Source organism: Pholcus phalangioides, unplaced genomic scaffold, assembly GCF_987345545.1.
Source record: "Pholcus phalangioides strain wild (caught in Gottingen) unplaced genomic scaffold, Ppha-v1.0 ptg000024l_1, whole genome shotgun sequence".
NCBI classification, from domain to species: domain Eukaryota; kingdom Metazoa; phylum Arthropoda; class Arachnida; order Araneae; family Pholcidae; genus Pholcus; species Pholcus phalangioides.
The window spans coordinates 12,989,590-13,005,826 of NW_028301616.1; the positions used below are offsets into that span (position 1 = coordinate 12,989,590).

Here is a 16,237-nt window from a genome sequence, read left to right on the forward strand (position 1 = left end):
CAAAAAACTGTTGTCTCATTATTTGTTTGAGGTACAACTGATGGTACCTGTCCATGCATAGAGTGCAATTAATTGACATGATTATTGCACATGATTAATCTATTTAATCCATATAAGCCCAACCCATAGCCCACTAGTCATATGTGGCCCTCAGAGTAATCTGATGTGGCCAATGATTACAAACCTAATTTTTCAATAATGAATTGTGTGATGCGAACATAAGCATGTGAACATTTACAGATCATTTAAATGATTGGCGGCACATTTAGGTTAAGAAAGCCCATCCAAGTCAGAGTCATAGAGCATTCAAGCGGCCTGTAGCACATTTACAGATCATTTAAGTGATCCGCAGTACATTCCCAAACTCATAGTTAGAAAAATTTATAGCAGATGGCAGCACTAAACAGAAACAAAATTTGCGTTCAATCTGCAACACGTACACACACATTCCAACATGTACCAATTTTTTAGAAGGAATAGGGATGAGGTGCATGTATGGTTTAGTAGTAGTACATTCCCACATCACTTAAGTGACCTGCAGCACAGTTCCAAAGCAATAAGTGCATACAACACATTTCCAAATTTCTAAAATGACCCACGACGTATTTTCAGATCACTTGAGTGACGTGCATCACAGTTCCAGAGCAAGTTGAACTGCTCAAGGCACAGTTCTAGATCACAACACGGGGCCCACTGCACCTTTCCATAAGACCTGCAGCATAACCACAGATCACTAGTTACAGCGGCTCAGTTCCAGAACACTTAAGTGGCCCCTGACACATTTCTAGATCATTTAAAACTTGCGATACAAGGCACATTTGTAGATTACTTGAGCAACCCACACTGTTCTAAAGGTTGAGTACCCTTGATTTAACCATTTAAAGAGCTTAGGGAATCATAAGATACTGAGAAATAATAAAATGTAATGACACTTAATTTTTATAACTCACACTAATATTTTGAATCCCCTTACCAATCCTTATAATCCAACGATTTCCAAGCAATGGGCCATGACATTACAAAACTCTGCCAAACAAATAAAGAGTTGAAATGCTTTTAAAAACAAATACATATGAAATTACATAACGAGTTGAATGCATCATCCATGCTACTAGACTTATTCCATTGTAAAAATCTCTTCCAGCCTGGCTTCGTGACAGAATCTGGAACATCAACCAGTAAACCACAGAACCTTGACAATAACTTAGTGTCTTCAAATGTTAAAAAGTTTGGTGTTTCATGATGTTGAAGGTTTAAAACTGTTCAAACATGGTAAAATTTTGATGATTAAATACAGTGATCTCTAAATTTGTGATTATATGCTGTTTGAATAACTTCACTCAAGACTAGGGGGAGGGGGGTGGTGTTGCAGGATTTTTAAATTCATTCTTGGCATTCAAAATATTAATATTTTAAAAAAATGTTGAGTGACCCATAATAATTCTGCCGGATATTTTTATATTTTAATGAGTAGAATTGATTTTTTTCAAAACTTTTTGAGGATGACACATTTCGGCTCTTGTCAGTATACTGTCTAATACAGACGCTTGAGATGTCATTTTAGAGCAAAAGCTACACTGGTAAAACAAACTCTTTCTCACTGTAGAAAGTGCTGGAAATTGTGGCTGGGTTCCACAGAGTGATGTCGACCAACGGACCATTGATGATTTCTAATGCAGACCAGTTTACGACATGCAGGAAAACAATATTAGTGACTCGGTAAAAAATTGTATATTTTAGAAACAATAGCATGAAATCATATGAACTTGATAAATTTTTAACAGCTGGCAGGAATGAAATATACATAGAACACAGAGATCTAAGAGAAATTAAGTAAATACAGGTAGTAGAGTCGCACCTTCTTTTAATAACCAATCTAATCTGATTTACAGGGAGAAACACACATGCCACATATTACTACTTTTTCTTTTTCTTTTCTACTTTGACAGTGCGGTTTCGCAATGTTCTGATCAAAGGACTCTTGTCTTCGGGACTGCTCACAACATTGCACACGTCTTTGTCCATGTTTTTGACTTTAGACATAGGAGTACTGCGTTTAATTTTTTCTTTCCATTCTTCTTCTTCTTCACATTTGCTCTTGCGCTTTGACGATTTCTCCTTAACATCTTCGACAGACTCAACATTGCTGGTAGATTCACACAATTCGGCCTGCAATTTGTTATCATCAGACATCTTTCCTTCAGATTTATTTTCAACTTCGTCGCCAGAATCAACATTACTGGTAGATTCATACACTTCTGCCTGCAATTCGTTATCGTCAGGCATCTTTTCTTCAGATTTCTTTTCAGCCTCATCGTCAGAACCAACAAAAGATACTTTTCCATTGGTCAATTTCAATTCAGGAGCATCTTCTGCAAGCTGGTCATCACTTTCTTCATCTGATTTGTCAACCACCATTTCCTCATTCAATTCATCAGGTGATGATAGCTCTATGAACGTTCCATCTTTGCTCCACATACACTCCAGTGTTATTTTGAATTCTGCCATTTCATGTCCAAGGAGTTTCTTTAACACAATGAAACATATAAATCACATTAAATTACTTTTATATGTAAAATATTAGTACTAGGAAATCAATTTTAGTACAATGTCCAAAATATCTTTTGATGGATAATGGGGCAACCAGTGGCATTCATGCCTTGCTACAGCTACTTGTGGTAAAAATCAGTTATAACAGGAGCTTACAATACAATAATACAGTAGTTCTCAAACCTTTCCCGCCTGTGGTGTTCCAGAATAGTATCGAAAAAAATCACTTCATATAGCACTGAAGTGTCACAAAGGAAAATAACCAGTATTTTATGTGTGCATATGTGTGTGTCAGAGGGAGGGGGGGGGGGGGGCACTGCGAAATTCAATGATTTTCCCAGGTTTTTCGTTTTCACTTTAAATTTTCTGTCCAGAGCAACTGTTCCCCTATACTTCCGGTAACTTCCCCCTGACCAAAACGCCAGAAGAAAAAGATAAAATTCAGTATATTAATCTGTTCAAATGTTTTAGAGTTTGTTTCCCTCTTTTACCCCTTCACAGAATTTTCCCCTGACTTTTATCAAGCACTTGCATATTTTCCTGAATTTTGCCAAATACAGTGCATGCCCCTTGATTTGATATAATATTGGGACTCAGAGTTTCTAATAGCAATAATTGATTGATAACTATATGCAAAGAAGCCTGTTTAAAAAAAAAGTATGATGACCATACATCTTCTGTTAGGTCAAATAGGACATGTGGATACGGAATGATTCTGCTTTTCTTTCCCACATAACTGATGGCAAAATATCCAATATCACACTACTTCCTCCCAATATTAATCTGAAACTGGATTTTTTCCTCTTTATAAGTTGAAACCGTTTTTTATCTAGCCATTGCAAGGAGTTTGAATGGAACTGTCTAATGTGTGGCATGAATTATGATTATGGTATGTTTTATAAATTCCCTTGGGAAAGTCTTCCAGCTGAGGAACTGTGAATGTGGTCAATTGACAAAAACTGAAGAAAGCAACTTTTTTTACGTTACACATTTCCTCCCTACCGAAAAGTCATTGCAAAAGAAGCACAGCACATACACGGATCATATAGGCTATTACAACTAAATTAGTACATTGTGAACCTGAGTACGGAAATTTTTGTCAATAAAGATACCTTCTGAACTCTTACATAGTCATACAGGTTGATAATTAATTTTTGGAAAAAATATGAGTCTGATTCAACCTCAGCTTCCAAATATGAAAAAAAAAAAAAACTTTTGATGAAAAAAACATTGATAGCATAAACCAAGTCCTGATAACTATAAACAAATTTTTCCCCCCATGAAATTGGACTATTCCGTACTTCACCATAGTGATAACACCCCAATAATAACATTATCTGTGATTCCAATAAAGGGTGTTAACTGTATTTAACATTTTCCCAGACCATTTTTCATTTTCCAAGCTGCTGGGAACAATTTTATAAAGTCGCACCAGCAGTGGGCTAGTATTACAGTACACTATTTTTAGCAAAAACTCCATAGCCCCCAAAAAGGTTTAAATAAGAACCTGTTTCATTAGTTGAAATATACATTCAGTGGCCAAAAAATTGGGAAACACCCCCCACTCAAACTACTTTAACTTGCCCGTGCAGCATGCGCACTGATGTAATAAACTGAATTTGTTGATAAAAAGCTTTCTCGTGGTCAGAAGCACCAGTTAACGTTGTGATTTACTGTTCATGGGGAAAACAAGAGATTTGAGTGACTACCATTGTGGGTACCAGGAGTGGCAGTTCCAGTATCTCAGAAGCAACTAATTTTCTTTGCTTTTCTCGGACAATAATATCTTGAGCCTTCAAGGAATGACAGCTAAGCCACAAAACTTCGAGCGGAAAGTGGAATAGTGGGCACAAATTGCTTGTGAACGAAAGAGGTGCAAGGTGACGCGCATTTTGTGTGCAGCAACAGAAGACCTACAACACAACCAATTGCAGTACAATACAACTTGGGATCATCATAAAGCATATATGTATGCTCTACACGACAAATCTTAAAACAAATGGATTTCAATAGTCAGTGACCAATAGAGTACCTTCGATTTCACTGTGAAACTGAAGAAAACGGTTTTTGTGGTCTAAAGAATGCTGGAATTGATGATGAATAGAAGAAAGTCATCTGGTCTGACGAATCAAGATTTCTTTTCCATGATGTTATTACAGGATCCATGTGTGGTGCAAGCAGCATGAAGTTATGGATCTAGCATGCCACATGATACCTGTAAACGAGTGGCAACGGAATCACAGTCTGCGGAGCATTTTTCTGGTATACTTTTCGTCCCTTATTTCCATTGGAGACATCCTTCAAGGCCAGTGCCTACCTCTACATCATTGCTGACCATATGCACCCGTTTATAGCCATGTTTCCTGATGGTGATGACTATTTCCAGCAGGACAATAATCCTCACACTGGGATGGAATTATCTCAGATTGGTTTAGGGAACATGATTCAGAGTTTCAATTGCTTCAATGTCCCCCCACCCCCAGTCACCCAATCTCAACCCAATTGAGCATTTGTGGGACAAGGTTGAAAGGTCTATCAAAACCTCTAAAACACCACCTTCAACGGTTGTGTAAAGTCCATGCCTAGAAGAACATCTGCTGTCATCAAAGCCAGAGGTGGTCCCACACAATATTGTGCGGTGGTCCACACCTGCTCAATAGCAGGGTGTTCCTAATTTTTTGGCCACTGGGTGTATATTTATAACTATGTAATGTGATACTTTTTTTCAAGAAGTAATTCTGCAAACATGTATTTTTTTGATAGGCAATAAAATAAAAATCCAGTAAAAAATATTGTTAATATTAATTCTAATACTGCTAAAAACTATCAAACTCTATTCTGGAACTAATGAGTATTTTTAATATAAATGATTATCTGCATAACTAGGGAAGTGGCATAACAGTTTACTGAAAAATTATGGGGATGCTTACCAGGATTCTAGCATTTTCCGGAGTGAGGATATCCCCTTCTTCACAGAGTTGATGGTCTTTAATGAGACACACTATTCCTAAAATAAAACAAGCTGGTTTATATTCAACTATTGTTACTGCTATTAGTGAGTGATAACATCATAAAAATAATGGGAACTTGGGACCTGGATTTTACAGCAGTGATAGAAGACTACTATTACTAAACCGCATATGCACATCTTCCACATTCCTCTGGGGAACGTCTAACGAATTGATACATATTGGAATGTCTGTGTTGTGAACCTACTGTAAACTTTGTTTCTGTATAGTGTGATGCTATCTGCCATCAATCTTTCTAACTATGAGTGAAGTGTAATGATTGAAGATTGACCGACAGAAGACTAATGTATGAATATATTCTTTCAAATTTCACAAATATTATGTGCACAAACATTGGCTATTGTGTACAGTAGATTCTTAATAACACCATATCAGCCAACTTTAAAGAATGAGAATTAAGGAGTTTTGGCGCAGATCCAAATCTTGTACAAAAATAAATATGAAGGGATTTTTTTAAAGCAATGTAAGGACTTATTATCAAAAATAAAATTGTAAGGATTTTTTTCTCTTTGCAAAAACATTACATTGTGCAAGGGACTGCCGATTAGTACCAACTCGTAGGTAAACTCACTTTATTACTACTCTTACTTCATTATTGCTGTTATTACTACTCTCAAATCAAATCATGGCAACAAAAAAATTGCCATTAGGCCCGAAACCAGACATACGGAATCAACAGAACAAAAGTAAATACAAGTCATCCTGCAAATTTCTAATGACGAAAAGTCAAATTGATGCTGGCCATTAGGCAAATCTTGTCTTTTCCATCCAAAAATAAAATATTAATGATATTTGACGTAATGGTGACAATTGACATTATGCTTGTGACATCATTTTGGGATTAAAAAAGAAAGCAAGTCTTTTCTCAGGGCAAATTCTTTAGGAATAACCCTTTCCTTAAAATTAGGGATTTTTCTAAAATTATGGTTGAAATTCGGGAGATTTAAGAATTTTTCATGAATTCACAAGATGGAATGGAAATTTGGGAGCCACCCGGAAAATCCAAGTGATTTGACAACAATGAAATACTCATAATAAAACCAACACATTCAAATATTGTTAAAACAGATGTTAGACAAATCAAATCACTGTTCGAATTGATCAAATCAAAATTAAATTGGTACAAAGAAATTTTTTTCACGTTTGCCCTAACAAAGTTAGACTGTACATTTCTTTTTTATTGCAAACATGCATACTTAGAACTTTCTCAAGGAAGGAATTTTCCATAATTTTTCTCCCGGGGATTTCATGTTTTTTTTACTTTAAAATAATACCAAAATCTCAGCTCAAGAGAGAGGTTTGAACCCCAAAACCTCTCCCTTGCATACGCCAATGACTACATATATAATTTTTTGAAAATTAACATTTAATTAATGATTACATTTTACTGTAAATCAAAACATATGAAATAAAAAAAAAAAAGACTATGCTCAGGAAACAAATACTAAAAATTAAACAAAGGGGAAAAAAAACCTTTTTTCAATGTAGTAGGCAAACCCAGCTGCCTCAGATATGGCTCCATAGAATGAGGAAATGAAGGCAATGGACCCTCAGGAAGATGAACAGAATAAGTAGCTCTGTTGCCAGAACGAGCAAAATCTGAGACGATTAGTGAGTTGAACCAGCTGAAAAAAAATTGTGATGTATCAGAATAAGAAATTAAGAATGATCAATGAAAAAAAGAGTTACAGTGGATCCCTGTCAAAGCATCGACATTCAGACATTGAAAAAATGCACCAAGCAGAAAAATGTCTAAAGTGGGAAATATTTCGGTACAGCTAGAGATGTGAGAGTTCTCACCTCACATATAACATTTTCCTGGATGTAAAAATTGGAGAATAATCTAGAATATTCATTTTTAAAAATAATTTAAATTTTTTTACTAATTTTGTTTATATAGTGAAATATAAATCAGTTTTCATTGCTTGAAACATTTACAACAAAACAATTTTTGGTATAATCACCCCAATGACAACTTTTAGTTCGACAATATTCTCAGAATATTCTCCAGGTCATGATAAGAAGTTTTAAAAGTTTGGTTATAAAGGCTTTAGACACCTTTAGATTAAAACCTTAAAAAATTCTTTCAAAATCAGATAAATTTTCAGAAATAAGTTCACAACAAAAGAAATTAAACCAAAGTTGATTGATAAAGGAAGCTATTCTTATATAATCACCTTCATTCTAAGATACAGAACTGTTGTTTTCTTCAATGCACATACACTTAAATTCTGTATCACTCACATTTCTTTAAAAGTTGTGCAATTCAGCCCTGTTGGTTTAATTTTCTTGCTTTAAAACTTAAATATTTGTGGTCTACAAACTTCAATGTTCCCATCTTCTTGACGGGAAGAGACGGGGACAGAATATTCTCTCAAAGGACTACTATTATAAATTACTAGAGAATATTCTTATCGAAAATAATAATTATTCTCAAGTTATTTATCGAGATTATTTATTATAATACATGTTATTACAAATATTCTTGATAATACTCTCTAGAAAGATTTCGGTAACTGAATAATATTCTCATCGAGAAGAATACTCTCTGCAAGCACTATTATTAACTTCAGAATAATTCTTATTATTTTCTATAAGAATATTCCCCAGTAATTTATGAAACTAGTCCTTCCAGAGAAAGGAGTGAATTCCTATTATTCACAAAAATATTATATGTAACTATATTATAAATAACAGGAGAATAATAGTACTATTATTAGTACTAATAATACTAGTACTAATAATAGTATTATTATATAGTTACTATTAAATGTAGGAGAATAATATTCTTCTTGAGAGGCTTTAAAAGTTTGGTTATAAAGATTTTAGAAACCTTTAGAGATTAAAACCTTAAATATTCTCAAGAATATTCTCCGAAAGATTACTCTCGAGAATTTTACATCTCTAGGTACAGTATAGCTGACAATCTCTAACCGGATTACTGGAAGTCAGTTGAAAAAGCCCATTTAAATAATACAAAATTCTGCACAAACACATGCTGTGACATTTTTTTTTCTTCTACGCTGAAAGAAAATCTGCATAAAACACCGGATAACTAGATGGGCTGGACAAGGGCAAGGCCAGATTATCGAGTCCACTGTACCACTTTGTTTACACTAAATTTTTATCAAAGAATATTAATTATAATTATCAGTTGCTGAATAGTAGCGACAGCATGTCCACCTAACTTATACCAATTCACTTTGGTGTAAAACTAGGGTTTACCATCTTCAATGCTTTTACCGACATATTAACAGGATCCACTGTATCCAAACAAAACTCATGAACTAGGAGAAATTTGTAATATTCTCAAACCTCAAAATTTCAGCCTTGTCTCTATTACTGAACAGCAAACCACACTGCCCTTTAAGACGTTTGGATATCTTGTGAAGATTTGGTTTATAGTCTTCTTCCAAGCACCTACCCAGGGCTATTGCCATCACCTTATTCTTGCCAAAGAAGAATCTACAGAATTAGAAAATACAAACTAAAGAAATGACTCAGAGCTTTTAGATTAAAAGAGCATCAAATAAACCTACATAATAATAAATATGCACAAATCAAGATTACATTCACTCAGCAAGCAAAAGAAACAGACCAAAACTAAGATCAGGAAAAGTGAAAAACCTTACCTTAACGATACTCTGCAGACAAAGAAAAAAAATATCACTGTAGAGTGATTACCTTTATATATCGAGAGATGGTAGTTTAACATTAGACTACAGGTATTACCAAACAAGCCTTGAAAAATTATCGTTGTTAAGAGATTTATCATTATAACAAGTATAATTGTAATGAGGTTTCACTGTATATTCCTCCCATTATAAGTAGGATTTCACCCATGTTGATAAAGATTTATATTATTTAAGAATAAGCACCATAGTGCACTTAGAACAATAAAGGGAATTTGTTAACACAATGTAAATGCTGCACTTCTCTAGAGTAAAATTTAACAGATACAATGACTGTTCTCTTCTGTTCTAAAAATGAATATTTATTAGAAAACGCTTCCTCATGCTTAGAACTGGGCTTGCCAAATTGAAAAATAATTTAAATGCCAGCCAGATAGGAGCCAAGCAGTGTTGCCAACAGTAAAAAAAATTAAACTAAAATTTTTGAAATTTGCATAAAAAACAATTAAAATTGTGACTGGCAACAATAAGCATGATTTTGTTTGGAAGAAAACTGGTCCTAAACAGGGTTATTTTTTACTTCTATGAGACTTTATACCCTCTTCTCATGTTGAGAGACACAAAATCAGAAATTTTTTTTATCTTTCATAGATTCAATTCAGAAACAAAATTTTAGGTGCCAATACCGATTTTTCTAGTTGCCACAATAATTTGGGACCTGCAAACCTGCCAACCTTCAGGTAAAAATCCTGTAACTTTCTTACCAAAATCCTACAATTTATTTAAAAATCTGACAAACATCCCAATTTTTTTATGGCCATAATAACAAGTAATACATGAGGTGACCATACAACCTATATTTTACAGGATATATTCCTGTATTTTTCAAGAACATTTGCTGTCCTAATATTCTGAAGGAGAATGTCTATTTTTTTCAATGATGTTTCCTTGAAAGATACTTACTGTGTAAAAAACCAGACATGGCTCAGGCTGTCCCATAGAAGATGCAAGTACTGTACCGCATAAGGTTGGGCCTAGCTGAATGGCACTTATTTATGTCATTTTTGATACGATAAATGTTTTTTTCGTGAAATTACTTTAATTAGCAGATTTATAGAAGCCCCCAATTTCCTCCCATTAGCAAATAGGAATTTTGCCCATAACTAGTGATATCCTGTAGTTTACGGTACGGTAAACCTCTCACTTGCTGTCACCGACGGGACAAAAAAATTGTCTATAAAAGGATGGCCGTTATTAGGGGTTTGAAATGCATACTTTCGTTATACAAGGGGAAATTATTATCTGACCAAAAAAAAAAGGGGGGGGGGGTGACTGCATCTGAAGGGTATCTGTTAAGAGGGGTTTTACCGTACATAGATCCTGATTTCCCGTAATTTTCACTGTGAAATATAATCAGCATAGCAATATCTATTGAATTATCTAACAGCTGTCTTACAATCAAACACTTATAAAAAGGAAGTGCTTTCAATGTGAACATGTCACCATGCTTTTTTTTACATTTACAGATTTGGATGGCTTTGACCACATTTCATACAGGTAGTGTTCAGAGGGATGCAATTTCTCAAGAGTGTTTCCATGTAAATGGGGATTGTTTTCTAAAGAAAAGAAAACCGACAGAATAAAACTGCCAACTCAATGTTTCTTGCCTTAATTTTTCAAGATTTTTTTTTTTTCATGTTCAAATATAATTTAAACCCAGAAACATGAATTCATAATACGGGAACTCTGTACATGTTGCAAAATCCGGAAAGTTGGCAAGTCTGGATTTGTCAAACCCTGGCTTAGAACCAATTCTGAAAATCGAAAAACGCCACTAAATTAATTGATGTTTGAATGCTATCAATAATGCTCACAGTAAAAGTTCTTCAAGATTGTGTTTTTCAGAACAAAACTAGAATATATATCCTGCAAGTCTCTAAAACCATGTTTTTTTTTTTTTTATAAATTTAAGTGCTGAGACAGAAAGATCAAGACATACCATGTAATAACTGAATTTTGTCTATTCACAAATTATTTTTTTAGATTATTATGGAATTTAGAATACTTTGAGGAAAAATTATGCCACACACATTTATGGTACAATTCTAAACCATTAGTATACAAAAATTCAAAAAGTACTCATGTCATTTCATAAACAAAACTTGATAAGAGGAAAAATAACTAATGAATGAATAAAAACAAATAAAAAAAAATAGTTCCCAACCTGCTGTCCTTCCATTCCTCGCGAACTTCTTTCAACTTGTTATTTCTCATGTTACAGACAGAGAACAAAAATATGTTTGCATATTTATCGACACATGACTGAACCTGTATGAAAGATAAATAAAAAAAATTACTATCATAGAAGCAGGGTTCAACCAATTACAGGCACCAGGTGGACTTGGTAAACAAGAAATTATACTGGTAGTAGAAATCTTTTGTTTGGAATTACTGCATGAGGGTCTGAAAACAATATTTTAAAGAATTTATGCCAGCACGTCTAACAATGCAGAAACATTGTGAAAACCCAGCTATGTGACATTTAGTCTGGAACAGTGTGTGTGTCAGGGTTTAAGTTACGGTCGCATTTTTCGCAAAATAGGAAAAAAAATTATAGAATGTGAGAAAAGCAATAGCCACTTTCGCAAAAATGAGTACAGGAGGTATGAAATGAGTAGACATCCAACCATCACGCATTACATTAACATTGTAGCATTTTACTAAAGCTTTTTATCTTTTGCGGAAGGAATTTTTTATCCAGCTTAAACCCTGGTGTATGTGCGTAACAGTCTTGAGTGTGCCTAAAAATAACACTAGATATGCAAAATAAAAGACTGCATATATTGACAATTTGATGCTGATATGGCATCCCCAACAAAAAAATTTATAACTGATGTTACACCAACTTCTACAACAAAGAACCCATTCAACAAAAGTTTCTGCTGGAAACAGGATTTCAAGCCTCTTTAGGTGACAATATTCAATGCCTGTGAGCTAACAAAAATATTTTTATAATTTTTTTTTATGCTTGACCAATCTTTTTAATTTGTCAACCTTTGACATAAAGCGATCCACGTGGTTTTCAAATTATTATAACAATCAAGCTAACAATTAACTGACAAAAATTAGAGATAATTTTTGTTTAATATTACAGCTCTTAAAGAAAGACTTTCTGGATAATAGTGCCGAGATGAACTTTGAAAAGAAAAGCTTTTTTGCTCCACCAGTCACCCAAAGGTTGCACTCACAATGAGACAAAGATGCATGAGTTACAAGAATTGTGACCAGGAAGAAAAATCATATTGGGGTGGAGGAAGAAATGTCAGCACATAGTAAAAGAGGAAGATATAGAAAATGGCTGGAGGTGTTTTGAAATGTAAGGGTGTGATGATGATCTCTCTGCAAAAGCTTTGTTTCTTTTAAAAGGGGGAGGGGGAGAAAAGAAAGAGAAAATGGATCGATCGACAGATGGCAAAAATCAGCAGATCGAGGTGAAAATGAACTTGTTTGCTCAAGTAGTGTACCTCATTAAGTGGCGTCTTTCTTTTCTTTATCTTGCTTCTACAGTATGTGTCGTATAGAACAAAACAATAGAAAAGTTTCTACTGTTAACCTCTATTATAAACTCCTATACCTCTTCGTCACCCTACTTTGTGTGCGACCTTACGGGTGTAAGACAGGTGCGGTCGCACTGGGATCAGTTTGGGGTTCCTGCACTTATTAAATATAAGTGAAAAAATATACATATATTACAAAATACATTTTTTTTGTAGTAAACTAATTTCTGAATTTCTATCTTGATTGAGATTTTTTTCTCCCATTATATACATATTTCTGAGATTTCTTCTCATTAATTCTGTGATTTTTTATGAATTCTGGGATATTCTCTCTCATTAACTCTGAATTTTCATTAATTTATGGATTTTTTTCTTTAATTCTGCACTTTCGTTGGGCAAGTTGATATTTTGCAGCAATCCTGCGTATAAAATGCATGAATCGTTGGATGCTGATTTCTCTCCCACCACAAAATATATAATATCGAGGCTGAAGAAATCCTGAAAATATTTTTGCACAGGCCCAAAAACTGATAAGGGCAGCCCTGGTCTCTCAAACCTCTGCCCTCTTGCAGTCAAATTGATTCCAGGTGGAGCCAAACAACTTCTCTTTCCAAAGATCATCTTGGCCCTAATATATGCAGTCTCTTTCTTTGATATTTTGTAGGTATTGTATTTAGGTCCTCCTTTTTTTTAAATTATTTTTTTGTCATGTTTATGGGATAGTTTTAGTTTCGATCATGGAGAGTGTTGACAGAGTCACGAATTCCACTCACACGAACGGACGCCATCTTCCACCCACCTCTTTCTCTCGATGCCCCTTGCCTTTAGTGTCTCTTCAGATAAAATAAATGAGAGTTGGGAAGGGGGGGGGGTCCACAGTAGTCTGGGCTTTCATCTTTTACATGACAGTTGTGTCTTTATTTTCACCAGAGATAAGCCACGCTAAAGTTCTCTGCTCTACCATTCCTGAATACTGTATTTTTGGTTTTTGAATACTCGCTGTAAACAAAACTCGATAAAAATCATCCGTAATAACCATAAGCAGCCACACATCAACCGTAACAAAAGACTAAAACTGTCGTGAAAACAAGTGTCATCGACGTATACAGTTCGGGGAATGGGAGGGTCGAGCGACGGAAATTTTGGCAAGAAAAGTGAGTAGAAAAATTCTAAACTTTTCCGTATCATTATTATTATTTGGTGCTATTCCTGCATTTACACGTGAAAATAGAGTTAATCTGCTTCTTCTCAATTTTATTTAACATTAATTCTTTTTCCATTCAAATTGAAGAAAAAATTCAAAATCCCCAAGTTTTTGAGAGCCATGGTCAATGTACAGTATTTTAAAATCATACGTTGCTTTCATACTATTGTTTGGATTTTTTTTCTGTAAATAAATTTCAGCTGAGGGAAGGGAAATATTGCGGAAACATATGACTGTTTTTTGAAATTTTTAGTGTTACTTACGGCACATCAATGAAGAGTAAATGACACACTGATAGAAGATAGTTATTTTTTCTAAATTTTAAAACGCTTTCTAATCAAAAAACAAATGATTTCAAAAACCTCACTTTAATTTCTGAAAGTATCGGCAATGGTTTTCTTTTAATTCTATAATTATTACTAATTTAACTGTGCAATTACGTTACATGTAAAAAATATTTTTCTTAGTGAGATTGGCGAGAATCGGCCATACCTTACAGACGCATCGGTACATTGGTTAAGAGGCTTTCGTTCCCATAGCACGCGTGATGCGGTTCCTTCGTAGCTTCCCCTTCACTGCAAAGTTAACCTGAAACGTACTATAGGTGGCAACTTGATACAGAACATTGCATTATAAAATATTTTGGGTGGCTATACCTAGAAATAATGTTCTAGTGATTTAAAGAAACTGATTTAAATCAATACAACTAATCATGATTTAAAATTTTATTAATAAATTTAAAAATTTTAACCAATCATTATTTTAAATCATGATTTAAATCATCTGATTTTTTTTAAATCACTGATTTAAATCATCTGATTTTTTTTAAATCACTGATTTAAATCAATTTAGTTCAAGTATGAAAAAAATATGTTTTAATTAAATAAAATTGTTTATGCAGCTTTAAAATCTGATTTAATTTTTTATTAAATTTTAATTATGTTTTTAAATATTATTTATAGTACTGTATTGTAATATATATAAATATACAGTCGATGCCACTTATAATGTTCCCGCTTAGTACAACTAATTTTTATGAATTTAACTATTTTCCTTATATTTTGATAATAGTTTATTATCGTAGCTTTTCCCAGCTACGACGTTTAAACTACATCCCCCCAAAATCATTGTATGGCCAGCCTAGGGGAATGGGAACAGCTCTGGAAGAACCAAGTTTTTTTTTACCACAAATAGAAAAGCAACTCATTTCAGAAGTTAAATTACAACTAATTACCTCTTGAACAAGATTTTTCTTCAGTTCCAATGGGTTCTTTTTCTTTTTAGTGAGCGAGACTGTAACACAAAATGAAACATGTTTTGATATACATGTGAGATAGGATATATACATGCAAATAAATGACTATAAAAGCACAGATAAAAGAGCCAATGATTGTAACAGTGACAAGTAAAAAAAAATCTCTGTATTTGCATCTAGGAAAAATTCATTGGCTGAAAAATCAACTAGAAGGTTAATTCCCTTTCATATAAACCTATAGTGCACCATTTTATTGGAAAAAAACTATCCCAAAGAAGTGATATGTCGTCAATACTATCCTCTCTGTACACTCTCAAACGTGTTTCAGACTATCCACTTGATAATGAGTAGAGAAACAAAAACATAGCAAACAAAACATATGACCACCCTGTACAATTATATCACTGTATAGAGGAGTTACAAGTACCCAGTGTGTAAAATGATAAATACAGTCGAGTCCCGTTATAACGAACGCCAATAGACCGGAAGAATCACTTCGTTACAACGAAATTTCGTTATACAGGAATTCCAGGTTACCTAGCATTGTTCCTATGTAAACTTATTTGGGGGATTTAAAAGTGTTCGTTAAAACGAGATTTGACTGTATGAGCAACAACTACACATTGAGTACAAGCATTTCTCTATCATTTTCCCCTTTAGCAACCCAATGGAGTAATTAACATTTTTGTGTTTGTACTCATGAAAGAACTTTTTCCGCGGAAATACACTCTTATAAAATGATGACTGTAAACACAATCGCATTAAATGAAAGCAAGCAAACATTGCATTAGTACAGTGTCGTGATAAATATAGAGAGAATCAAATACTCCATTATTCAACGAAAAAGCTTTAATTTAAATAATTTAATACAATTTTAATTTATCGGAGATGAAGTTAACACTATAAAATATTACTCACTTTGCTTATTTCTTTTAGATTTCGGCATTTCGTCGACCGACTTCAAACGAAAACACAACACGCACGTGTGTGTCGCAGAATCACGCGGTTAC

At 33.9% G+C, this 16,237-nt stretch overlaps 1 protein-coding gene across 1 annotated transcript; it reads right to left on the bottom strand.

The window, feature by feature from the left end:
• Positions 1-1,847: 1,847 nt before the first annotated feature.
• On the bottom strand, positions 1,848-16,231 carry RpLP0-like (ribosomal protein LP0-like). Its single transcript, XM_089250422.1, has 7 exons — positions 16,146-16,231; positions 15,207-15,265; positions 11,436-11,539; positions 8,895-9,044; positions 7,053-7,204; positions 5,481-5,557; positions 1,848-2,526 (listed from the first exon to the last, which is right to left on the bottom strand). Exons 1-7 carry the CDS (start codon positions 16,171-16,173, stop codon positions 1,918-1,920), a joined length of 1,179 nt encoding a protein of 392 aa, XP_089106548.1. The 5' UTR covers positions 16,174-16,231; the 3' UTR covers positions 1,848-1,917.
• Between the last annotated feature and the right edge of the window lie 6 nt (positions 16,232-16,237).